This window comes from Psammomys obesus, unplaced genomic scaffold, assembly GCF_907164565.1.
Source record: "Psammomys obesus unplaced genomic scaffold, mPsaObe1.curated_primary_1811, whole genome shotgun sequence".
In the NCBI taxonomy this organism is placed as follows: domain Eukaryota; kingdom Metazoa; phylum Chordata; class Mammalia; order Rodentia; family Muridae; genus Psammomys; species Psammomys obesus.
In genome coordinates, this window is record NW_026596040.1 from 8,970,760 (window position 1) to 8,998,548 (window position 27,789).

Sequence of the window (27,789 nt, forward strand, 5' to 3'; positions counted from 1 at the left end):
CACACACACACACACACACACACACACACACACACACACACACACACTGAGCTGTGTTTCTGGGTCCAGATCCATCTGTTGCTCTGGCCAGGTAAGGAGAGAGAGAATTGTTCTGTGGTAACTCTTTCTTGAGGACAAAATGATCCCTTTGGTTTCTCGATTAGAAAGCCCAACAGATTGAGTGACAAGGAGAAGTTTTTGATCTTGCTATTATAGTCACCTAATTAAAATGAGATGCAGATGCTCCAGCACCTTGTAATTTTCACCTCACTTACTTTGGCTGCAATTACCGCCCTTCCCTACTGACTTACACTGTTTAAATTACACAGGCAGAGAAATATGACTATATACCTGTTTCTATTCATACATATACGTCTAACACATTATCTTTTCTCTTGAAGCAAGAAATGTGATCACAGGCTTTCTCTTCACCCTGGAAGCAGAGGAGAATAAATCTTTGGTTCTTAAGTAAAATTAAACACCAATAAGAATTCAAATTAGCTGACACCTACACCACCCTTCAACAGACAATTTCTCTCCTCTCTCTCTCTCTCTCTCTCTCTCTGTCTCTTACACACACACACACACACACACACACACACACACACACACACACACACACTCTTATCTCCAAGAAAGGAGGCGTCAGGCATATAGCAAAGGCAATCCACACTTTGAAATACAAGACTTCCTTTTCAAAGTTAACTGGCAATTGACTCTGACCCTTTGGATCAGGGAAAGTTAATTGCTTCCAAAGTTGTTACCCTTAATGAGTGCATAATTCAGTAAACAACATTGTAGTGCAGGTGGGATTACATACATGTTTTATGCTCTGTTACTGTAGGTGTAGTTGATCACAATCAAGACTCTTTATTTACCACAAAGCATGCTTGTGTATAGAGAAAAACCTGCATAGATTGGAAACAGACCTTTCATTGTATAACAAGGAAACAAACAAAGCACAGAGCAATCAGATTACAGAAAACAGTAGGATCTGGGGAATGTCCACCTTCATCTTCCTCTCTTCTTCCTTAGGTCAGCTGCCCAGGGTTGGAGGAGGTCGGCTTCCTCAGAGTGCTGTGAAGAAGTCCAGCCTGGTAACTGTCCAGCTGCATGGCCTGGAGACAACAGAGCAGACAGCAGTCTCTCCCATCGAGCATGATTCTTAGATTCATTTACTCAGGGAGGTCTAGTCTGTAGCTGTTACAGCACAGAACTTGGGAAATGGATGAGGAGAGAAATGTGAGATAGAGAACAGAAGTTGAGATATTGTTCTAGGCATGTAAGCAAATTAACTGTTCACATCATCCTGTGGGGCTAGAGAGACAACAGTGGACATTCCTTCCAGACTTTTCTTTTTATAATGACCCCTGTCCTTTGGAAGAAGAAGGTTGGGGAAATTCTCCAAGCTGCCATGTGTTGGATGTGTAGGATGTTTTTTGTCTACTCATACAGCCTGGGTTCTTATAAGCTTGTGAAACTTCTTCTGTGATTTGTGTGGCAGAGATAGGGTGAAGCAGCTACCAAGGCTGAGTCTTTTGTTCTTTTTCTTGCTTGGAGGTAGGCTATCACCATGTCTGAAGTGGCAGGGTCCACCCTTATCAGGGCAGCCACCACACTCAGCTCTGGCTCCTTCTTTCCCTGCTTTGCTGACAGTTCTTAATATCATGGCTGGCCCTGGGACTCTGCAGACGCAGGAAGGAAGAGTTGTGTTCTTTAATTATGGAAAAATATTAGCGCACAATGGCCTTAAAATAGAACATGGGCACCGAGCCCTTATTCTGGGGACTTCATTGTTGTGATCATCCCTCTTGGGAAACTCTGCAGGAGCCTCTTTCCTTTCAGTGAAGCCCAGTAATTGTGTAACCTGAGGTGTCCCTGAGAGAGCTGCAGGGATGATGTCAACACACAGGTTTCTGAGGCATGACTACATTTCCACACTAAGTGAGGTCCTAAGAGGTCTCTCCCTGAATTCCAATTTCTGTAAAATGGGGATGATTGTGATTCTCCTGCTTGTCACACTAGGCCAAGATGAAGATGAAGGGATATAATGAACAAGATGACGCTTGCAAATTACAATATACTAAAAATGCATACTATTATGCTTTTCAGTCATTGGAAACCATGACCTTCTGTGGGTGGTGAGACCATTCCACTTTTATTTAAAAAAAAAAAAGGTTAGTTCTACTATTAAAATTCATACTTTTTCACTGACAGGACGCTAGCTATACAAAACATTCAGTGTCCACATCAGAGAGTGGGCACAACATTTTGTTGAGAAAAGCCCACCTTCTCACCTCCCTTACAGGTGCACAGAAAGTTGTCATGACACCCAAGAAGTGAGCTGTTATCACTGTTCCTATCTGAAGGAACCTAACCGCTTCAGCGAATGTCTTTGCAGTTGGTTTCCCGGTATCTAGTATTGTGCTCAAGGTCACCTTCATCTGTTTTTATTGTTGTTGTTGGAAACCACCAATGAAAACTGTTCCTGGTTTCGTGGTTGCCTACTTTCCCTTTCATTAGCTTCCCTTATTTGGGCCATTATTACATCGGGCTAGCAGGATGGAGGGAGCGTCTTGGGAATGATGCTAATGAATCTCTGGAGAGTCTTCCTTCTGAAGGTGATTAGGAAGAAAGAAAAAGCTGTTAGCCAACTCAGTCAGTGTCACTGGCTGTAAGGGACCTCCATAAAGCTCCCATGCAACCTCCTCGGATCACAATTCCTAATTTGTAGTTGATGGCAACTCCCTCCCCACCCCCACCCCCGCAAAAGTGCTTAGGTTGGACCCAAGTCTACCAAGAAAAGAGGAGAAAGTGCTTCTGAAGGAACTGCCTTCAGAAGACACCCATTCTGTGGTTCTGACTGTGACAGTTTTGCAACAACAACAACAACAACAAAAAGCCACAGCATAGAATTTACATGTGGGCACATGTGCATGATGTTTTCTGAGGGGGTTGGGACCTCCCCGACCCCAAGCAAAATCAGCTGCCTCCCTTGATTTGCTCAAATTTCATTTCCATTACTACCAGGACATCTGTACATTTTTCTGCCCAGCCACATTTAATGCACATCAATTCAGCCCTAACCCTTCATTGAGGTCAACCTCCCCCCATCTCAGGGGATATACAATGCTCTAAATGGAATATTGAAGATCCCCATCTGTCTGGTGGTCCCGATCAATAAATGTGAGCCCTTCCATCCTGCTTCTGTAGGAGAGATACGTCACCACCTGGTTTTAAGACAAGCGTGAGATGGGGTTTCTGAGAGCTACTGGTCCAAATGCCCAGCTGTCACAGGGCTGAGCCAGGGAAAGGATTATGTCCTTAATCACATTACTTCATTTCTGTGGGCTTCTTTTAAATTCCTCCTGTCCCTTTCCCTCCAGCCAAATGGACCAATGTCTGAAACCAGAGCTGCCTTTCTTGACACTTTCAGTTGCTGAATGACTTTGTTTTGAAAGAGCCTTTGTTCAGGCAACAAAACTCATGCATTGAGTTTGGGGGGCATCTTGATTGACTTCTGACAAATTGCAAAGCTGAGTTTACCTGACATGAAACTTAAGGAAAGAAGTCTGGAACCATGAAACTCTGAGCAGGCAACTGTGTGAGTACAGTCTGTCCTTAGACACCACAGTTTAAAGACACCTGGCAGAAACCTCCAGTCTTGTTAACAAGCACCCAAGCAAGCAAACACAGCAATTAAAAATCGGGTTGTCTAGGGTGTTTTTTTCCCCATCTAAGTAGGGGGCATCCCTGGGGCTCCAGCTAAAATACTTGCTACACCTGTTCTGCCTCTGCTGCCTCCTTGCAAGACCAGTGCAAGCTGACAGTAGCAGACGGCACCAGATAAATATAAGGTTGTCGTGGAAGGATGGCTTACTTCAAGCCCAGAGCTCCTGCCCCCAGTGCCTTGCCTTGGCAGAGAGAAAGTTCCCAGTATCCCTAGCTTATGAAGGACTGGGGTTGCGATGCAGTGAGGGAGGGCATCAGGTCTTTCTATCAAATGTTGCTCCGAGGCTCTGAGTGAATGGAGGCAAGAGATGATGGACTAGTGTTCTGAGCAGCTGTTCTGTATCAGCTTTGGGATCACTAGCTTCCCCCTTCCCTCTGTTCCATCTTCCCCCTCCTTTTTTTTTTTTTTTTTTTTTTTTATGAACCAGCTGTGGGCCATCCTTGCAGTTTTATAAGAGGACACTTGGGGACAACTGGGCAGGACAAACCTGCCAATCATGTAAGAAGGAAGCTTTTGTCAGGTTCTGGAAGGACAATTTCAGAGTGTGGGCTTTGCTGTTACGTTGCTCCTATCAGTGGAGCACCTCTGCCCTGGGACCAGCAATTTTCCACCTTGCTTTCAGGTAGCTTTTTAAAAGCAGGAGTGTGAGCATGCTGCACACCCTCCGAGCAAGGGAGGGACCTGGTGCTCAGGTCCTCCTGTCCAGGTTCTCACAAGCCCTGCTCAAAGCCAACCAAACTTTTCCTTCCCAAACAACACAAGCTGCCTCTGCATAGCCTAGCCCCTTTCTGAGCTAGATGGCCAGAGAATGCTTCCTTTCAGGACCAGCTCAAAGGTGGTCGTGTGACCTAGGTTCTGGAGAACTTGTTCAGTATTTGGTCTTTACCTTTGAACGGTGATTAAAAAACGTATGCTAATTTCGCTATGCAAATGAGACAGAAAATAGTCAACTCTGTGCCTAATGTGTTGGCACTATACATGTACAGTATGGCCAATTACATGATATGCATATAAAAATGTCATTTTGATACTCATTCACTAGATACAATGACTACATACCAATACAAGCATGTATTTAAAAACAAAACACAATTAGAAGTGATTCAGGAAAAGATGGCAAGCCCAGACCAAGACATCACTCTAGATGGGAACCATGACCCACCCTGCAGCTTCTCACACTCAAACTGGTTTACAACATGTTTTTATTACTAAAGGTCACAAGTAAAACACCTTAGCCAAAGACTTGTTTAAATAATTGTTTTTAAAAAGTCTCCAGAGGGGAAACCTGACATAGACATTTCATAATGCTATCTGGGGGGAAGGGGGGAACTCTTTATCCCAATATAACTCCAGCCGTCTTCCCAGTTACAAGAAAGAAATGCCAACAGGGAGCATTTCCAGCACCCTCCACCTTATCAATATGTAAGAAGGCTGAAGTCACATCTATGTAAGGATCTATTTTTAGTGGACCCTCCATACTAAAACCCTAGCCTTGTTCTCTTAAACTATCAAGCCTACCATAAATGTTTGATGATGAACAAGCCCATAAAAAGAAAGCACATGAAATGAATAGAGGGAGTCAATGCGTGTTCTGCTTTTTAATTACAGAGGCTTCTGCTAAAGCCCTGCTCCAGGCTGGGAGCAGGCAGAGAAAACACATCAATACATTGGATGAAGGGGGCAGGGTAAAGATACTGCAAGCAAATAGGTCTAACTATCTGGTTATTTACAATGTGGAAACCAGATAGAGACAGAAGAAAGAGAATCATATCCTAAAACGACACGGGGCAGGACAGGAGAGTGGCTAAAAAAATAAAAATAAAAATTGAAGACATAAACAAAAGCATTCAGGACACAAAAGATAACGTAGAACAGTCTGGTTTTATTACTCTTAAGTAATAAAGAGCCCTTTCCTTTCTTTTTCTTTCTTCCTCTTCTTTTTCATTCTTTTTTTTTTTCCTTTTTTACAACATACATTAAACTGTGAATCAGATGTTAGGATGCGTGGAGACAGAAGGAAAATTGGTGACATCACAATATTTTTACAACTTTACAACCAACGTAAGTCTGAGTTTTTTGCATCTACAGTGTCTAGCCACGGTGGAAAGCAAAGGCACGCTCGGGTTTATGGACAACCACCCCACGCAAGGTGAGGGCAGAAAGGGAGAGGGACACTTAAATGCAGAAGACCAGCTCAATACATGTGGTACTGTAGGGTTAACACTGAAAGTAATGGGTTGTGGGAGATGGGGATGTGTGTTTTGACACAGGTCTCCTTAACACAGCTGAGGCAATGACGCCCATTAACACAGGCATGAGGTTGGGGCAACAGTCTTTCGAGTCAAACAGGAAGAGAAGGCGTCAGGGTGACTGTCACCCACCACCTTTTTAAAATTGTTGAGGAAAGGGAGAAAAGAGTATCTGCTTCTTGAAAAGTGTTCGTGGTTCGGGGGTACAATAGTTATAGGCCATTAACAATGGCTTCACTAAAAAGCAAAACAAAGCCTCAAGGTATCTTGGGTATCCCAAACAACAGCCTGGCTCATCTGCAAGAAGCTCTTAGAACAAAGAGCTATGCTCTTTGTTGCTGACTGAGGATACAGGAGAGTGAATGACCAGTTCAAATTTAGCTTTGTCAACTTTTTCTTTCTGAAAGGTTTTCTTTTTTTTAATTGTTTTATTTTGAAGATAAAACTAAAATCCAGCTCAAACTGCAAAAAGAGACAAAGAGACCATCAAATAAACTGTTCATATTAAAACATTGCTCATGGTTTACAGTGTGCAGACAATTCTTTTGCTCATGATGGAGTAAACTAAGGTTCCTTCTCTGTGCTTTAGCAAATGAAAACCAAGGGGAGGGGGAAAAATAACAGGCACACCATCCCCTCCCAACCCTCTACAAACAACAAACAGATAAAGAAATTTAAAAAAAAACAACAACAAAACAAAAACACCTTTTGCACTCTCAAAATGGATTTTGCAGCATCGGTTGTGGTTTGCCTTGTATTTTGGGGTACCCATTAATCACAGCAGGGACCAGCCTGCCTGGCCCATTTCCTTGTTGATTCTCTGTGCACTGCATGGGTGTGCTAAAGGCACAGCTTGGAGACTCCTACCAGTTGCCTGCCCAACCACCACAGCAAATCCTCCAGTCAGCGGACACAGCAGAAACAAGGGCTGGGACTTTAGTCCCTTCTCTGCTGGCTCAGGAGGATGTCACCATATTGAAATGATCTGGGAATATAAGAGCAAGAGAGCTCTGGGAAAGGGGCTTTTCCACCCACAACCCTGTCCATGCTCTGCAGCACAGCCAAAGAGTGGTTGCAGGTGGCACTACTGAAGGCAAAGCGCACTAAAGGGTGTCACCCAGCCTTCGGCATCACAGCCATCACTCACTTCTGCATTCTTTTCCCATTTGCTTGACTCCAATCTTCCAGACGGCTGAGTTGGAGGGTGGGGTTTAAATAAATATCTGCATTTATTTCAAGTAGGAAAAGAAAGTCGATCATAACGACAGTTTTACAAGTGTATACAACTCAGGGTATAAGGCACAAATTTACATGTGGAAAACAGGCTATTCACAGATGCAACCTCATGAAATACTCGTGTGATCAAATCATTAATTTATGCAAGGTAGCAGCCAGCATATTAATTAGCTCACACAGTTTGTGTATTTTTGTTTGCTGTCTCACATGCAAGGTGAAATGAGATGAGGGGTTTTCACAAGCTGGTGCCTTCATGACAGCGGGAGCCTCAGACAAAGCCGTGTGTGTGGCAACGGGGCATGGGTGCCATTCTAAACATTTCTGTCTTGGTTGGAAGTTAGGATCTGGAAGGATCGTTAAACATTTTTTTTTTCTTGGCCAGAAACCCAACTGACAAATTAACTGGGAGATTTAAATAAATATTCCCTCTTAGCACTTTCCTTTAGCTACTGACCCGATGGTCCAAACACAAAGCTCAGAATTCCAGCCCCAACTTATTTACTCAGTGGATTTATTGTAAAAATAAAGAAACTCGATTATTCCAGTTAATGGATTTCACGTTAAATAGTTTAACTTTCCACGGGCTTCTGCAGAGCTGTTCGTACGGGTGGTATTTGGAAGTCTTTTCCTTAAGGAAAAACAAAAGGGTGAACAATAAATAAGAGTTATTTGCGTTAACGGTCACGTTATTCATTAAAAGCGAAGAGGAGCAGAAATCTATGACATCATTTGCCCAACATGGCATTTACCTGCTATAAGAAAGCTGTAACACTGGTGGGCATTTCACAGTATCTGCGCATAGTAAACTTCTGCCATTGTTAAAAGTCTGAGTTAGAATTATCAATGAATTCTTTATTTTTTTTTTTCTGTTTTTGTTGTTTTTAATTTTCATGATTTAAAAAAAAAAAGTATTCGTGTTTTAAAGTTTCGAACGCTTAGCCAAGTTTGGCAACGTCCTGTGCAGTCACAGACAAAATGTGGTCGTTTATCTTTTTTTTTTTTTTTAACGTGTGTGTGTGTGTGTGTGTGTGTGTGTGTGTGTGTGTAGTGAACGCATGTAAGTGCGCCTGTGCATGTGTGTTCATGTGGGTGGGGTGGGGATGTGCTTTTGGCTCATGTTTGTGATGATACTGAAGTCTTTTTGAGAGTCCGACCTGCTGTACGGATGTGGAAGCGTGTGAAGGAAGAGGATGGAGGTGACTGTTGCTAAACCTTCACAAAACCACACCGCCCGACTTCTGAGAGTATCCCTGTGTCCCAGGGAGGAGGACCCAGCGTCCTCAGCTCCTCCAGGGCCATCTTGGTCGGATGGAAATTCGAGGCAGTGGAGACCTTGCTGAGCTGGGTGGGTGCCTCGCCTCGTCTGACGCTTCGACGCCTGGCCCCCAACCCCTGGGATTATGTACACGCATCGTTGGACTTCAGGGATGTGGAAAGGGGAGCAAAGGAAGGTTTGGGGGGTACATCTGGCTTTAGCGAGGGGGTGCGCTTCAGCCCCGACCTCGTCAGTGAGTTGTAGGCGTGGAGGCTGGGCTGCCTCGAAACGGCCTGGCCAGAGGACTGGGAGCTGTGCACCTGGATAGAGTCCACCCGCTGCGGGGCGGGGGGCGGGTTGTCTCCCCGGCCAAAGCTCTGGTTCCTGGAGAGGTGGGAGGAATTGGAGGAGTTAGTATTGTTTCTTTTGAGAGTGGTGGCCTGGTGGCTTCTCGTCAGCGAGTTCGTGGGGTAGCTCCTCTTATATTCAAGCCCGTAGGAGGAGGAGTGTTGCATTTCCAGCCGCTTGCTCAGGCCGGTCTGCGACAGCGAGGCTCCCGGAGGACCGAGGGAGGCCTCGCGCTGGGGGACTTTGGGGGGCAGGCTGTCCAGGTTCTCCACAAGGTTCACCCCGTGGTTGGGACTCTTGCTGCTCAGATGCTCTTTGATGGTCTTATACTCCAGGGTGGCGGCCTGGTCCTCCAGGGCCATCTGAGCCACCACCTCGCTCATTTTGGGCTGATCTACATACTCGTGCTGGTAGCCCTGCTGCGTGATGGGCAGGACCACCACGCTGGGGATGTGGCTGGGGGAGGCCCGAAGGGGCAGGTCCGTGGGAATCACAGGAGAGCCCATGGGCGGCATGTCCTTGGTGCAGGCGTTGATGAGGTTCTGGTTCCTCTCCCATTCGCGACTGCCGCGGTTGGGTTTCCGCTTCTGCTGCAGCGTGGGCGTGGACTCCGGCGTGGGCAGGGCGGTGAGGTCAAGGTGGTGCTGGTCGGCTTTGATGAGCATCTTGGCGGTGTTGCTCGGTGTGGCCAGCTTGCCATTGTGCATGAGCGGCGTGAGGATGGCCTCGGGCTTTGGGTCTTTGGACTGGGTGTCCCCGAAGAGGCCACTGAGCTTGGTGACGCTGCTCATAGATCCCCGACGCGAGTGAGTGAGCTCTTTCTCCTTGCGCTGCACTACAGCCACGTCCTTGCGCCGGTGATCACACACACAGTACACGATGATACCCGAGAAGACGGCGCCCATGACAAAAGCCAGAATGACTGCAATGGCCAAGAGGGTGACAGGGACGAGCTGGTCGTTGCTTTTGAGGTAACTTTCCCGAATCACTCCTGTAATAGACATCGCACATGGCGTTAAGAAGTGAAAAGCACGCTGTGAGCATTGCTGATGTATGGCAGTCACGCTGTTAATGAATAACAGTACTAAGTGACAATAGCTCTTATTGTCAAGCTGCAGCTTACCAAACATGAACTAATTAATCCTCCCTGCCCCCACCCCACCCCAGCCATCTCTGGGATGTATGTAAATTGATTTTATTTGTTGCCTTCTTTGTGGCTTTCATTCTCTCTGGTACATGACCTATCAACTTTTCTAAGGACGACGGCAGGTTCAGAATTTATTTATGTCTTTTCCTTTTGATCTTTTCCACCTTCTATAAGATTTAGAATAAATGAGCTATTTGAGGCTGGAGGAAGCAGCAACTATTATACGCATGTTAAATGAACAAATCACACAACAATCCCAGCTTTCCGCTAAGTCTTTTCTTGATGACTGCCTCGTGACAACAGGGCCTCTGTCTGGAGAAAGGCATGTTTGCTTTTGAAGAGACAAGAGGGTAGAGGGTTTATGTCACCACAATGAAAAATAGCTGAAGCTCACAAGTTACAATATTTACATTTATTTTGCATCAAAAAGGAAAAAAAAAGCCCGAACTCCACTCAATTTCAGGTAAATATGCGGTAGAAAGAACATTTAAACTACTCCCCACCCCCTATTGTGGGTTTGTAAAGTGTCAGGTCCCATTATTACTCTTAGGGCTTGCTGTCACTATGAGATTCTTCAGCAGAGCTGATCTCTTCAGTTTAACAAAAATTATGTGGCTACCTCATCTATTATCTTCCACTACATTAACCAAGAAGCCTCATTTCTGAAGGAAAAAAAAAAGTTGCAGTTTCTATCCTGCCTAATCAGCCACCAAGCTGAGCCACTCTAATCGAATGCAAACACAGGCGCTTTTATTTTTTCATACCAAGTGCGAACAGACATCACAGCCCTCAGATCCTAAGTGCTTGATGCCGGTAGCTAAAAAAAAAATAAAGTCTCAAATACTTCCATCCCTGCCTCTGGAGACTGAAAGAACATGAATATATTAGAGGCACTGCATGAAGAAATGTAAACATTGTTCCTATTATGGAAAGATGGCAGGACAGAAAATGTACCTTGTCTGGTCTCTGGAGACACATTTTTCACCTGCTAAATCAACTCCCCCTGGGATAATGTTTAATGTATTTTACTGGTAATTGTAAGTGGCACCAAATTAGAATAAAATGAAATAAACAAAAAAAATCTCTATCCACTCCTAAACTTATGACATTCAACCCTTAAACTGTTGCTGATTGTTGCAGTTATATTTTAAATGTCACAGCCGAGACCTTGAAGAAACATAGCTCTGTTATGGGTGGGAGTGGGTGGGCTCTGCCTAAAATATTTTGATTACTAAATTGACAGCTTAGAAACTCTAAAAACTCAGCTGGAAGATCACACTGTTCCCTCTCAAGGATCCTCTCATACTGTGACATCACATGTGCTTGTGGGGGAAGAGGGAGTGTGACCGTCCTGTGACAAAGGATTGTGAGGTGACTTCCAGTGTGAGTCAACACAAGTAGCAAACACCTTTTAAGATGTAAGATTTTATGATTAGACAAATACCCCTGGTGATAGGGGGATAGGGGCGAGGGACCCCACAGAGCACAGTGGAAGATGGTAAGCTGTTGAATAATTTCCTGAAGTGACACTTTCCACTTTTTAAGGGGTAAAAACCAAGATGAAGAAAAAACAAAACAAAACCCAGCAGGGAAATGCAGTTCTAACTCACACATTATGTGGAATGTGCCCCAGACAGTGGGCTGTCTTGCATTCAAAAATGTTTTAATACCTACCCCTGAAAGAAAATGTGCTAATGAAAATTTCTTCCTAAAATTTGCATTTCCTTATTGTGTTAAAATAGCAACTGATTTTCCTTCAGTTTTGATTGTGCTTGGAATTCTATCACACATATTCTTAACTTCCTACATTATTGTACAAACCAATGTGTACATCTGTGAATAAAATGGTTTCATTTTTCTCATTGATTTGGTGAGTTGCACGGTTCTAGTCAGGTCAAGACTCCCATCCATAGAAGGTAGCAGGTGGCAGTTCTCACCACAACAGGCATTTCACAGAGTCCGTTTAGGTTCTCGTATTTAGTGGGGACTGCAAGAAAAGTTTACTTATTAGAGGAAGTTTCCTACAGTGGACTTTGGCATTCTAGAGTTAGCATGGCTCTCTCCACTTAGAAGGTAAAAGGAAAGGTAAGATTAAAGCTGAACCTTGAGACCAGATACCTAAGAATTCCCTATTTAACCTCCACATGTTCCACCAACGAACACAACAACCAGCAAAGTTGGTGATGAGTAAGAGGAAGTCAAGGCAGCTCTTCCTGTCATCCTATCTTTTATGGACACAGAGATGTGGATCAGGGCAGACCAGTAAGTTAGAAGGTTAGTCCCAGAAAATATTGGTCTTCGTCCTGAAGACTTGCAAATCTTTTCTGGTTAGAAAGTCATTTTCTAACCATAACCAGAGTATCCTAACTAGCTGCATGTCATCTGGTCATACAACTCCTACCTCTAAGAAAGCGCCAATCAGTCTGAAATTGCCCATCTCCTAACCAGAGCACCCCCAGGTCAGCCCCTCCCACTGCAGGCTACCCTTTTATAAGAAGGCGTTCCTTCATCTCAAAATGAGTTTGCTCATGTGACTGGGTTCATCCTTTGTCAACCCCTTGCCTGTTGACATGTGTGCCATGTCCCTGTGCCCCCCCACACACACAGTGAGCAGAGTATGAAACTTCAGTACCATAAGGCTAGAACAATGCACTTACTTCAATGGTAATTCTATGTAATCACCACATTTATCCATTGCTTCTTATTCATAATTTTAGCTCCTAAATATTCTTCTTTCATGTGCAAAGGTCTTTAGCTGTCTAAGACTCATAGAAACCACTTGCTCTATTACCAGCAAAGACTTTTTTAGTGGATGACATTTGAGTTCATGTTTCGGGTTGTTAACCAGTCAAGTAGGATTTGACCTTTCAGGAAAATGATATGCCTATTTTCCTCAGTCTCATTTCGCCATGTAAATACTATCTTAAAACAACAACAACAACAACAACCCTTTCTGTCTCTCCTCACCTTTCAGGTGAGCGAAGCAGGGGGCCTTCTCATCTGTTTAGACAAATTCAGAAACCTTAAGCTCCATGTTAAAAACGGATATTAAATGGAAATGGAAGCTAGGAAGGGGAATTTTATTTTTGGAAATGCCTTCCAAGCTTAAAGATTTCTGTGCACATCATGGAAACCAACAAGGGAGTGGCAGTGAGTATATTAATCCTGTCATCTAGCCATGGTGAAGGCTTGAGCGCAGCGCTCTGTCTCACAGCGCTGGTGGTGCTGATGCAAGCGGCACAGCACAAGACCTCAAAAGGCCTGGAGTCTTGGGTCCTCACCTACAGACTGGTAACTTTTTGGATAGTTGGCTTAACAGCTCTGGACCTCCAATTTTTCATCTATAATTTGAGTTCAACACAGTCTTGCTGCCTTTCAGGAGGGCAGGACAATCAAATGAAGACCAAGAAAGAGTTTGAATGTCACAGTTCGGTGTATGTGTGTGTGGGGAGGTAAAGGTCAGAAGAATGGTGAATTAGTTGTTTTCCGAGGGCTTCAGAATAGTAAGTCACAGCAGCTCTGGTTCAGTCTGTCAGTTATCTGTCTCCCCGGGGAGGCAGGCAGACACATCCTTCCTCTTCCTTATGCTGTCAAATGGGGCCAAATATTTCAGGACAGCTTGTAGGTCATGAACTTTTTTGAAACAATTAAGACAAAGCTAGAAAATATTGAGCAAACCCCAGCAAGAAGAGTTAGATGCCCAGTGGACTAATAATTCCATATTCATCTTCTTGAAGTAGTTGCCACACTATTAGCACTTGTCACCCTAGCCTTCCCCAGGATTCAGAGTTGTGTAGCTTAATGAGTGACTATTGAACATGTGGGTTTTCAGTACATTGTAGGGACATTTAAAAATACATTTCTAAACCTTGTGAGTCATCTTTGGATTGTCTGTATAACCTTGATGTGAAAATCTCAGAAAGACGTGGTCTTCAATTATCATCCAAATAGAATTTTGATAGTAACACTTACCATACAAATAGAGATCTAAAAAGGTGCCCAGGTATTTGCTCAAAACAATAAGAGGAGAAACTGTCTTATAAATGAAAAGAAATTGGCTTTGGGATGATTCCAAAGGAGCAGTGAGGGCAAAAGGGTTGTTTATGACAACTGATGCTCTAGTGAGATTGCTTAATCTGAAACAAATGCATCTCTGCAACAGGCCAAGGGCCACAGGCTGGGGCTGGAAGGAACATCCCTTGCGTCAGGTGCTGAATGGAGTCCTGGGAATATGCCAGTCTCACCTGCCCGAGTCCTCCCATGGTGCAGAAGTAAAAGAATAGGCTTCCCCACCCTAGGCTATTAACGTGCTTTCTATCAGTCCCTGGGACTTCTGTTCTCACCAGCTGAAAACGGGGCATTAGGAACAAAAACAGAATCTGAAAAATGCTATGCAGCGAGTCATTAACCACCAGCTATTTCTCACCAGTCATAAGGTGCTAAATGGATCTTCATTTTTTACCTTCCTATTGCAGGAAGCAAGGAGCACAATGGCATAGAGATTTCTCTGAAAACATGCCTTAAATTGGCAGACCTAAGAAGAGTAGATTCTCTGTGATTTTCTTTTCTTTTCTTTCTTTTTTCTTTTTGAAGTGAGAGTTTTCAGGTTTCCTGGAGGCCTCAGTGAAGGAATTTGAAGCTCTTTAGAGGTCAAAACAATGAAAAGACTATGAATGATGGCCCTAAAAACACGCGATTCAAAAATAAGAGCAATTATATATTGTAAAATCAAAAGAAGCCCTAGTGCATTTCTGAATTTTCCCATGATGACCTTGCAAATGAATTCTGAAATGTCAGAAACCCAATCTCCTGTTTAGAAACGTGGCTTTGGTAAGTAGATCTGACTGTGCTTCCTCTGGCCTGCCTGGTCTGTTCATGGGAGCCAGACCTGGCTGCCAGGGCACTTTACAACAGAGAGGATGCTAGCCCCTAACTCTGGGTTAGACTGAGATTCTCCTGGTGTCTTTCCTTTCATTATCCCGATATTAGCCTCTTTGTGGCTTCCCTCATCAGACACACATTCCCGGAGCACAATAACGCAGAGTGGGGAGGAAGGGGTAGTGAATGAGGCACAAGCCAGGAAGGGGAAGGCAGACCTTGTCCTTAATTCCGCAAAATATAGAAATAGAATAGGACCCATCCTTCTCACTCAGAGGCCAAACCAAAGCTTTAACAAGGAGATGAAACTGAGCTGAGCCTCAAAGATGTATAGGGTTGTAGAGATGGAGAAAGGTGACAGCTCTATTTAGCAGCAGGGAAATGCCTTTCTGGTCCCTTACATTTTGGGACCAACCCTGTTGTACTGCCTTTAGTACTGGAGTTTCACAAGCGTTTGCCCCCTCTGGCCGGGAACATCTCCCACGTTCTCACACACACACGGCTCGATTATTAGAGTCTAAGCTTTAATGAAGAAATCCTCACATGGGGCCAGATCTACTTTCTACATGTATCCTGGGGCTATGTTCCTCTCTCCTATCATCTTCACTGGCAAGAGGCACACTTCATGCTTGTCTTCCTCTGCAAGACTGTTCTAAAAGAAATGAATTCATCCCTTAGTCCCAGGAAGAGAGATGTTTAGCAGATACCTGTTAAACCAACTGTAAAGAAACGCTTGGGTGAATGAACACAGCTGGAGGAAAACTAAGAAACATAGAAGATAAAAACATTGGGGAGAGGGATTTGAGTAGCCCCGAAAGACCAAAAGAGGTACTGAGAAGACCCGGCAGTTGGAGAAGGAAAGTTCTTTCCTCCTGTCAGGAGAAGCCGACTCTAAGGTTGCTTTGTTCTATATTGAATTCATTACTGAAAAACTAGTTTACGAAGAAGCCAGAGCTAAGTACCCTTGCAAAAGTACAGCTATCATTATTATTATCATCATCATTATTATTATCACCATTCTTTTTAAAAATTAGAACTCTCAGTCTTCAAGTGTACCTATTAGCTGCCATTTACACCAAAAAAACCTGGGAGATGCTAAATGACCCATCAAAACAGAGAAACTGAGATAAAGTCAGTTTTGCTTATTAAGTTAAAAAACCTGAGCCCTCCCCTGCCCGCTCCAATGACCTCTCTCTCCTGCTCAAAGAGGCAGACATGGTTAACTCGAAATGGTTAAGTGCGTCCTTTAGCCCCTCACCCTCATTCAGTGGGCTGCCTGTTTCAGAGCTGCAGCGGTATGATGGATGTGTCTGTCTCCATAGTGAAGTGATTAATAGGCATCTGTGTCGAGCGGACCCGGTGACCACAAAGACAACAAAGCTTCTCTGTGTCCTTTAGAGAAATATGCAAAGGCAAAAAAGGAGGATGGACATTTCCTCCATCATTGAGCCAGAGGGGGTTTGTGTTGGGTCTGAGAACTAAGAACGATGGCAAAACCCCAAGAAAAGCCCCGGAGTCGGATCCCCTAAAAATAGACTCTTGGTTCTGCTTTATAGTAAGACAAGCCTGCAATTTCCTTGAAATCCTCATAACAACTTGAGTGAATAGAATCTAACAACCCAATTTTTCTTGTTTGAAAAATCTTATTGCAACAAACTGCCAGGCTCAGAGTCCTACAAGGCAATCAGAATGAATGAAGCAACCAAGAGCCAGCACCACTAGGGCTGACCACACAGAGCCCACTGTAATCCCGATGGAGAGAAGAAAGCAAGCAGCAGGAAAGCCTCAACTGCAGTCTCTCCACAGGGCCACACCCCAGCCCACAGGGATGACCACACTGAAAAATGAAATGGTAGCTTTCTGTGGTTATCTTGGCAGGAAACGGCCTTCTTCTTGTCTTAGGGCCTAATGTTAACCAGATGGTTTGGAAGAGACTGAAAATGCCAGCAGCCCTGGAAACGGGCTCCGAATTTATAACTCAAACTTTCCTTTCTATTTTATTTCCCTGGCATGACATAGATTAGGCATTGGGAGGGGTCAGAGGCTTTGCGATGTCTAAAGTTAGTGACTCAGCATGCCTGAGTATAGGCAGGCCCCTACCCTGGCTAGTTAATAACTCCAGTTTAGGACTCACACATTGCAATGATGCTTATAATTGACTGTGGATGAGCCCCCTGCCAGCTCTCCCACTTCTGAAACATATACAGTTTTGGCTGGGATGCCTTCATGGGAAGAGGAAGGAGAGCAAGTGTGAAACTCATTCGACTTCGTTTTTATTTAGAACGATGCCTTCATTTCCCCCCGTGCTTGGCTCACTCACCCTCTGCTGCTCTGCTGGCTTAGACATGACCTTGCCAGTGGGACTGTGCATTCAGACAGTAGACTAGTGTCTCTGTTGGATCAAGAGTAGCAGTAGGATAATTTCTAAAGACTCGCCTTAGATTGTTGGTCTGTAGGCCCATGCTTTAGAACTGTTATTTTACCCATACGTTTACTGATCATTTTTGTGGTTTTTGCACACAAATTTATTTTATTATCTTTAATCGTGTGTGTATGTGTTGTATGTGGGAGGGGTGTCTACACATTCATCCTGGTGTTAGTGGAGAGTAAAGGCATCAGATGCCTGCCCTGGAGGAGAGTTACCGATAGTTTTAAGCTGCCTGATGTGGGTTCGGGAAGTCAAATCTGGTCTTCCAAAACGCTGAATAGACTCTCAGCATCTCTTCAGCCCCATTTGCACAAGATTCAAGGTTTATTTTCCTGCCCTGAGTTTTTCTTTCTAGGTAAGACTGTGATCTTAACATCTATATGATTCCTAAAATCAGACCAACTTCCTCATCCTGTCTTCTCCCTTCACTTTATAATGAGGTATCAAATTATGAAATGGGGAATTGGAAAATTCAGACGATTCTTTGATTAGATTATTTGTGGTGCCTTGGATTTTCTCTACAAAGCAAAGATAAAACAACAAGAGGGAAGAGGTCTGCTTAATAATATCCCACTTTGAAAATGACACGGGGGAGTGTTAGTGAAAAACATAAGCTCTGAAGTTACAAAGACCTGGATTTGAGGTTTGTTTCTAAAAACAACCCACTGTGTGACCTACAGGCATGTCTCTCAATCAGCTTGAGCAACATGGGCTCTAAGATGAGGGTTGTTGGAAGGATGAAATGGGCTAAGCGAATTAGAGAGTATGGAGAGCATATGGCCTGTTCGGGAACAGGCAGTATTTCTAAAATTTCGGATGAGTTGCCTGCCTTGAAGAGGGGCCAAGATGCTGTGTTAGTTAAGAGTGGAGAAAAAGATCAAAACATATAGCCTTGGCAAATGAGCTTCAAAAAGACGCCCCGTGAGCACCTTGAACGGTGTCACCAGTCAGTGCTACCCTGGATCAGCATCACCTTGAACCTGTTAAAGACACACCTCTTCAGGTCCAGGGCACAGATGCTGGTAATTCTCATGTTCACTAACATTTTTGAACGCCGCCTTAACTGTAATCAGCAATTTTTTAGAAAACAAACCTATATGATTTAGCTCAGACACAACTGAGGTGATGAATAAACAGATTTCCATTTTTTTTTTTTTTAAAGATGAAAAACATAAGTAAATGAACCAAGTGTGCCTTGGTGTTGAACGTGCCAATCTTTAGGTTACACATGTGATTTCTTTACCCTGATTAACACTAACATTCTGACAGAGAATACAAAAATGATGCTGTTTTATTGGAAAACAACCAAATCCATTACATTTTTCTCTTGCGCAAATGTCTTTCTTTTGTCTTTTTAGAGAGGTGTTTTTATTGTTTTTCACTCATGTTTATGTGTCTGTGGGGAGGCGTGTGCGTGTGAGTACCTGACAAAACTATTACATATGCCCTAAGGTATGCCACTACTCTTACAACACCAAACAAAACCAGCCCAACGTGTTATCCCCATGGCTCCTTAGAAGATGCCTGTGGCCTCTAGTGGCCCTACCATGAGGACATGTTCTATCTCTGTAACAGTGGCCATTGGGTACTGATTGGATTGCATGAATCAGATGTGTCCCTGGTTGGATCAGCCCCGGTGTGCCTGGATCTCAGGGGAAGAAGAGGCAGAAGGCTTCTGAGTGCCCAGCATTGGGTAAAGTCACCTCCTTTAATGGGCCACAGCTAGCGGCACCCCAAATCAGCTCCTTAAACTCCATTCATGACCATTAAAAATTGTTCAGGGCATCGATAAATCTCCCCATACCTCCCTTGTGGCTAGACACAAGGACAGGAACCTTTTTTCAACTGAAAGGAGGAACCTGAGTTCATGTTTCACTCCCATGTTAAGGTACTGCTTTATGATAATGAAAAAGCCCAGGAAGGCAGTGCCCTCCACTTGGCAATTGGGGTCTGTTAAGGAGAACTGAATCTGAAAACCCATAGAAATGCATGACATTTTAAGTTACATTAAATTTCTGTTGTGTGCTTTTAAATCACAGAAAGCAAGGCCAATCAGCACTTAGGGTGTATTTATTACCTTAACAAATGTCAGATGATTGTGTCCAGGGTTATCTATTATTTATGAATAACAAGAGGCTAGAGGACTGCAAATGACATGCTTTAATATGTCTGAAAGGTTAGGCATAATATAGTTTACGGCCCTATAAATTTCTTGACACCATTTTCCCCTTCGAATAAAGCATTGTCAGTGGCTGTCCATATGGAAATTCTATTATTTCTATATCATTCATAACAACCGCCTTCCACTCCAGTGAACTATTGGTGGATGCACCATTTTGAAAAGAAACACATCCTTGTAAAAAATATAAACTTTAAACATAAGCAGGGTGGGAGAATTCCAATCACTCCATTAAAAACAAACCACTTTACACAGACAGTGCCCAAGCTACAGACTTAGAAGAGGTTAGGAAATACTAATTGGAGATGACACATCTTTACATTGCCTGTAATGGGCTCCCTGACACTGATTAAGATCCCTTCTAACATGTGTCCAGCATGAATAGACTCAACTATGTTTCAGTAACTTGCTTTAGGGCCGTGGTGAGATTTAAAGTGCTGAAGAGATTGATGTCTAATGAAGTTCGTGGGGCTGCTGACCATCCATTCAGCACTCCATGCACTTTGCAGGGCTTTGCTTAAGACTTTAAACAGCCTGAGTTTCCCTGGTACCAACAATAGAACACAGCTCATCCTGTCCTTTCTATCTAGGGCAGTGGTGTTTGTTACATATTTTGGACAGGCCCTACAGAGTTTGAGGCCACTCTCACGTCTAATGTTAAGAAAAGAGAAGCTACTCTTTGGAAATTACCCATTTTACGTAGCCCTCTATAGACCGGTCTAGGCTGTCTCAGAAGTCTTAAAACCAACAAACCACGCAAAACTAAGCTCTGAGAGAAAGCTAATATTATTTTTCCATTTTTAAATGGGACCCAAACTCTTGAATTGACTTTTCACAATTTCATTATGAAGACACAACAGAACCTGGAGGAACAGAGTGGTTGAATCAGTTAAAGAACAAACGGCTCCAGATGCTCTCTTAATAAGATCATACCTAGCCTAGTCCCCAGACTCCTTGAAAGTTCTGTTGAGCTGTCAGAAACCTTTGCTATTGTGTGTGTATATTTGTACAAAAGATGGGCGAGAATGGGGAAAAAAAGAGAAACCGAGGGAAAAGGTGGGGTGAAGGGTCACGCCTGGAATGATAGGACCTGATAACACAGCTGCAGGGGACAGGCAACTGGACAGGGAAGTTTTTATTTCAAACACACCGTCGTTCAAGTTGCTGTTTCAAAAGTAAAAGTTTAAGCTTTCCTAATCATAATTTAAGACCTTCATTTTCGGAGAAAATGGATGGTATTTGTAAGAAAAGGGGGGAGGGGGCTTAGTGAGTGTCTCTAGAAAATTCCAATATTGCTGTACTGATTCAGGCAGGCAGGGAGATGAAATAGCTTCCACATGGCTGACATTTAACTTTTTTTCCTTTCTTACCCTTTCTACAACAATCTCATCAAGACCTTAGACGAATTCAGCTAGTTGTCAAGAGGATAGAAAATTAATTAGATCTGATCTACATCCTTGCCTGCACAACCAAAGGAACAACTGTAGGGTCTGCATGGGCTTCTCAGCCTGAGCCTTCTCCCTCCTCCCTAAGAAATGCACCAAAGTTCTTGCCATTCTCCACCTGGCGGCCCACGCATAACCTACCCACAGTGCCACTGTCCTAGCTCTTTCCCAAAAAAGGTCAGAGACCACTAGTTACATTCTCTTTCTGGGAGGTGACACGAAGAAAATTCTAAAGCTAAAGAGTAGCACACTGGATTACATTCTCACTTTTCTCTTAGCCCTCGCATGACTTCAAGTTCTGTCAGGGGTGAAATGTCTTACACACCACAAACTCCAGCACTTAACTGAAGGGACAGAGAAGCCCCACTTTGGACTTTAGCTTGCCAGGGATTTTCCTGGAATCAAGCACTTGGTTTGAGGAGCACCCACCAGGAATATGTCACCAGAGGCAGTGACAGACCATGTTAGAACCAAAATGGATACAAAATTCCCTTCCCCGAATCCATAACTGCATGTGATGGAACAACCAGCCTGGTACATGGGCTCTATGAACCTTCCTTTGTCTTTCCTTTCCTTGGGCCTGTCTTCCGCCATCACTCATTCTGCCCCCACTGCCTGCCAAAAGAGCGAAGACATCTCAGCACGACATTTAGGGCACCGTGCTCCCATTTTGATCTCAGTTCCCATTCCAGCCCTTCATAGTCTTGATCATAAAGTGATCATAAAGTGACTAAAGGTCACTGCACATGACATGCCTCTGAGTGACTCACTCTGTGCTTGAAGAGCTTTTGTGGCTTGTAAACTCAATTTGTTCTCCTTGCAATGTCACTCCCTCCCCTTACTACTGACATTCAACTTTTCCCTCAATGCTTTTCAAGGCCTTTCCCTGGTCCATCACACTTGGAACCACTCACGGCCAGCTTCTACCCCGGCAGCGCTCTGTCTGACCTTCTTTTCCTTGACTTCTCTAGCATGGACGTGTCCCACCAGAAGCTAGCTGTGTGTCTCCCCCACTACCTGTAAGCTGCTCAGCTAGCACAGGATTTGTACATGGATGTTTGTTGAGTGAACAATGAAACATTTTTATGTGGTGTGTGTGTGTGCGCGCGCGTGCGCGCTCGTGAAGGCCATGTGGGGTGTCACTGCAAGGATGCTATCCATCTTTTGTGTCTGTGTGTGTTTGTGCAGTGCTAGGGTGACAAGCACAAGCCACACTATCCATCTGTTTAGGTGGGTGTTAAGGATGAGAATCCAGGTCCTCACGCTTGTCCACCATCCAGTGGACTGGGCCTTACCCACAACCTTAATGAAGTTTGCTCTTTCTTTGACACTAAGGTTCTTGTCAACACTACTGAACTGCTATTTATTTTCCAGTGGTCTCTCCATGTCAGTCCCCACAAACAAAGATAAAAATGAGACCAAACTATCTGGATCACTTGACAGTTGTTGAAAACTTAATGTTAAATAAGCTTGAAAACAACCAAGTGTGTTAGCGATCCTGCTTCGGAACAAATTGACCTATGAGCCTTCCTCAGATAACAGCGTCACTTTGAGCCTGCTCTCAGTGGCAGTCTTTTACCAGCATTATCTTTCCGACAATATGCAAATTTTAGTGATTATTTTCTGAAATCAAATGTGATAAAACTATTCCAGAAGGGTGTGTGTGTGTGTGTGTGTGTGTGTGTGTGTGTGTGTGTGTGTGTTTCAAGAAAAGCTTTCTCTGTAGCCCTAGCTGTCCTGGAACTTGCTGTGTAGACAGGCTAGCCTCGAACTCAGAGATACACCTGTTTCTGCCTCCTGAGTGCTTGGATCAAAAGTGTGTGCCACCACTGCTTGGCTGCAGAAGAAATTCTGAACTTGAATTCCTCTGGTCTGGTTTATTCTAAATTTTCAAGTGTGGCCCAGAGGCCATCTCTGAGCCTGGCTTTCAGAAGCTCGCTAAGTAAGTTCCTGACACCGCTTCATGGCGGGAAGCATGGTATACCTGTGCTGGTTTGTCAACTTGACATAAGCCAGAGTCACATAAGTCAGAGTATCAGAGGGATGCTCAACTGAGGAACTGCTTCCATCAGATTGGCCTCTGAGCAGTGCCATCACGGGAAGGCAGTTCTGGCTTACGTAAGAACGGCAGCCATGGAAACAAGAGCCAGCAAGCACCATTCCTCCAAGGTTCCCAGCTCTGCTTCTCCTTGAGTTCCTGCCTCAACTTCCCTCAGCAATGGACTGTTACAGGGAAGTTGTGAGCCGAGTAAGCTCTTTGCTCACAGCCACAGAAAGCAAACGGTTAAAACTTCAGGCACAGAGCAACACTGTGGAGAAAGTATGTTCTGTGAGGTAAATCATGAGATAAACGAGTAGGATTCAGGTACCAATAACCACACAAGATATCTGGCCGAATACAAGCTTAGATGAACAGTAGTGCTTTAAGAGAAAAGTATGTCTCATGTAATATTTCATATATGCTTACATTAAAAAGTATCCAATTTCATCTAAATAGTAAAAAAATCATACTTAAGTATACCTGAAGTTCAAATTTATCTGAGTACGTTGTATTTTACCAAGTAATCCTCCTTTGCTACTTCACAACCTTGTAGCTCCATGACTCTAAGACTCCTACAATCATTTTAAAAATGTTTAGATTGCTGTGTGTGTGTGCCTACATGCTGGTGCTACGGCTTGCATGTGTAGGCCAAAGGACAACTAGTGAGCTAGTCAGTTTTCTCTTTCCATCTTGTGCATCCCAGAGATGGAATTCATGTTCTGAGCCATTTCACCAGCCAACCAACAGGTTTATACAGACTTGAAAGTTCTGGAGGTTAGAACAGCTTGACAAGAGTTATAAAAATGATATTAAATCTTTATGGGGTGAGCCTAGTACAACTCACAATTAGAAATGCTAGCATTTTAAGAGTCTTATTTTCCTCATCATCAGTAGCAGCTTGGATACCATTTTTCCGTGAACAGGATACCTTCCTCTTATGAGTCCCCCTACACAGAAAGAAATGAATTCTGCTTGAAGGCCAGTCCTCCCTCTCTCCCCACCTTGCTCCTGAGCATGTGTGGGGTTCTTTTGAACTTGAGATTGCTAAGGAAGATAAGGTCGCCTTGCTCTTCCCGCCACTGTACTCTTAAGGCAGCCTTTTCCCTAGGAGTCATTCTCTCCAATCTGATCTGAAAAGGACTTGTGATACTACATAGAAACTATGTAGTCAGTATGGCTCGCTTTTAAGCTTTCTAGAGAAAGCACCAGCTATTCAAAAAGTCAGTGCTTGCAAAATTTTAAATATAAATCTTGTATCCAACACTCTTATTTTCCTGTCTTCCTGGTTTGGTGATCTTTTACTGCTGTGATGTTGGCACTGAAGGAATGGTGAGAAAATGGGCTGGGGTGCAGCATCCATCAGAGTGCCATGCTCTTGCAGTCTGCTGCCTGGGCCTGTATGGGTTCCCAAAGTCGACTGTGTAGGTCTCGACCTGGCTCCTAGAGGACATGCTGACCATATAGGCATTTTGTTACTTTTATTTCTACTTGTGCCTCCTATGCCTGCCTCTGGATATGCCTTGGAAGGAAGTGAGTGTGTCTGTCTCACACATTTAGCCCCGAGGACTCCTCAATGGCATACACAATTGCACTATGCCATCAGTGATGAATTGGCAAAACATTTTCGTTACAGTGTGTCACTGAGGAAAGAGCACAAAACATCTGGCCTAAGTGAAGAAGAGGGCTCTGTTTTCCTTCACACACTGTCAGGAGGAGTAACGTTTTTCTGTGCATAAAACCACTTGTATATACTTTGATAAGAGCCAAAAAAATTACTTTCTCTTTTTGGGAGAACTGGCATGCTTTAAAATACCAAATCAGGTAGGTTTTTAAGCATTGGCAAGTATTAAAATGCAAGGATAATCGGATCTGGGTTCTGTAGTTCAGTGTGCTCGACTCCAGCTGTACGGAGTCCTCAATCTGTCAGTACAGACTCTGGCTCTGAGGGTCTAGAACTCAGTGTGAGTGGGAGGAAAGGGGAAAAGGGTCAGTGTGAGTATTTTCGGGACAGCCCTATAGAAAGCAGGTGCTGGAGGTCAACTTTCCCCCAGGCCATAGTGTCATTAAAAGCTAGCTGCATTCTAGTCTAGGGAGTTTACTGTTGATGGAGGGGGAAAAATGACAGATGCGTATAAGCCTACAGAGGCTACTTTCTTGATAGTCTAAACCCACTTGTCTTTAATTCATGTTTGACTAAAGTTCTCTTCCCCAACTTCAAAGCTTGGTTGCTGAGATAGAAATTAGAACGCAGGGTTGTCTATTTCAACGCCGACTCATGTTCACTTGGCCTTGAAGTGCAGAGCCCACCCAGCCCAGGGTTTGCAAGTTATCAGACCTCCTTCCAAGCCCCACGAGTGGTGTTCTTGGTAGTGGTTCCATCCTTATTGGACTTTTCTGATCCCTCTAGGCCAGCTTTCTCCAAACTTTAGTGAGTCATGGACCATTTCTATAGCTCGAGCAACCCCGACAACTCTCGCCACTTTATTTACTTAGTAGTCTATCTCCATGGCCTCCAGTATGACTCCTTCCCTAATTTTTGCCTTACATTAACTTTAACAATGTATTTCACATGGAAAATTTACACTATTGTTACATATCTAACTTTCTTTCACGGACAGAAAGTTAACATCTACTGAAAGCAAAACAACGTTCATTCTGGTTAGGTCCAGCTGCAAAACGAAGCACCGTTCTGAAGCCTGCTGTTTGCTCTTGACTACACAGGAAGAGCCGCAAGTTCAGGGAACTGTTGAAGACAAAATCACCGAGTAGAGACTATTCCCTGACATCATTAAGAGGATTGAAAGAGAGAGGGCTGGGGCATAAACCCCTTCTATTAGCACTCGGTATTCCTAAAGGCCACAATGTCCCTGGGTCACATAGACTATCTCCATCCCATGTAAGGTGCTACATAGACCACTTGGAGGCTGTCATAGGCTATGGTGTATTAAGAGAATACGCAATTGGCAGTAAAGAGAATTACTGACAAATTCTAATACATATAGTTGCATCATATAGGATGGGCATGAAAACATGGGCAATCCACTCATCATCCCCAGTAGAATTCACAAGCCTTACTAGAAGCTTATTTCCCAAACTAATTACACACTGATTAAAATACTGTCTATAGTTAACTATTCATTTTATTTTAATTCAAATGCTGCTTGTACTTCTTCCCCTTGTCGCTAATGACCGTATGGTTTTGACTAAGTGTGGCCAGATGATAACATCTCATTCTATCAATTTCCTGAAATGGATAAGCATACAGCAGTTCTGTCATTTCTCACCAAATGAGAACATCCACTTTGCTAGTTACCGTTTCATCTGCTTTCAGAGGACTCATGAGAGCGCTATGCAATGAAGTCTGAAGAGGGGGGTTATTCTTCTGCTCCGAGTCCATGTGTATTTCCCAATAGCAGGCTTGGGGTCAACGTTTCATATTTGGGCAGCTTTGCACCTATCTAAATCCCTGCTATATCTTCCAGCCCTCTTGGGGATCTGGTTATAAAACCACCCCTGCTTTCAGAAAAAGAAAAAAAAAACGTACAGAGTGGCCATTTACTCCGAGTTTGTTTAATTTAAAAAAGAAAGTTCTCATTTCTTTTGCTGTGGGGAGGTGTGGTGAAGAATAACCCAGGCCTAAAAATAAACTGGGTTTTCTCTTTTATTTATATGTAATTAGAGCCCCAGCCCCTTTGTAACCATCCATTACCACCTCAATGGTTATTGGATGAATACAGAATATATATTTTTAGACATGGCAAAAACCAAGAAAGGAGTAGTCAGACTGCATCTAATTTATCAAGTAGATGATTAAAAGGCTGGTCTGAGAGGCTCCAGATATGTAGGGCCCCAGAGATAAAACAGAGCATTTGGTTGTGTTTGGCTTTTTTTTCTTTTACTAATGAATCCAGGGCTTAGAAGATATCAGTCATTTTTAAAGAAAAGAAGCATGGCAAGAGACATTAGAGAAGGCCAGTAGGGTAATGAAGAGCAAGGCCAGTTACTGAGAGAGAAAATTACTTCATTTTCTATAATAATGCTTCTTTGTGCCTCGCAGGTGTCCGCTTGTGCTTTGTCAGTGTGATGGTATAGGCACACAGCATCCGAACGCTATTCCCGGAATAGAAGGAAAGAGCCTTGGAACAGTCCATAGGGGGGCAGAGGGCTTGGGTCTACTATTTAGAAAGGGGAGGCTAAGAGCAATGGTAGCAGAAGGGGGTTAGACTGCAAGGTGAGTACAGAGCTGTGACAGAGGTATGGGATGCATAGGGTTAAATCAAGACCAAAGACATGACAAAGAAAGTAAAGAAAAAGCAGCAAACATACTCTGGAAATGCAGATATGTTTTGGAGCGTGGAGTGAACAAAGATGGGCCCAGCCTATGTAAGGTCAGTCAGTAGCCATTCGGAGTTAGCCCTTGGGGCTCATGCTGCTCACTGACATTTTTTTTCACTGGCTCAAATAAAAGGGCATTGGGCACTTGACTCCTCCTCAGAAGCTGGTTTGTGGACACAGTTTCTGCTTAGTAGAGAAATGTGAAGCATCTTAGAAACAATTCCAGAGTATCTTTGGCTACGAAAGCTGGAGCACGCATGTGTTACATTCCCATGAGACAATTGGCCCAGTGATAAGAGCACTAGCAGAGGCCCTCAGGAAACCCGGACAAGTCCAGCATCTCAGCAGATGCCAAACACAAGGATGTGACGTCATTAAAGCACCAACATCAGGAGATGAGAAGAAGCCAGGAAACCACAGGTTGGGTCAGGTGGAGGGACATCATAGTGAGTCAGAAAAGGAACGAGGACTTTTCCAATAGAGTAACGTCATCACCACGTCATACCACACAGTAC

At 43.8% G+C, this 27,789-nt stretch overlaps 1 protein-coding gene across 4 annotated transcripts in view; it reads right to left on the bottom strand.

Annotated features, from left to right (window-relative positions):
* Positions 1-5,595: 5,595 nt before the first annotated feature.
* Sema6a (semaphorin 6A) overlaps positions 5,596-27,789 on the bottom strand; it is a 121,114-nt gene continuing 98,920 nt past the window's right edge. For 3 of the 4 annotated variants that reach the window (XM_055622573.1, XM_055622575.1, XM_055622574.1), the window contains one exon: positions 5,596-9,812. In XM_055622573.1, the coding sequence (XP_055478548.1) occupies positions 8,617-9,812 (1,196 nt within the window). In that variant the 3' untranslated portion in view covers positions 5,596-8,616. Of the gene's footprint in view, positions 9,813-11,844; positions 11,956-27,789 lie in introns of those variants that run through there. The other variant, XM_055622576.1, reaches the window with a different exon arrangement.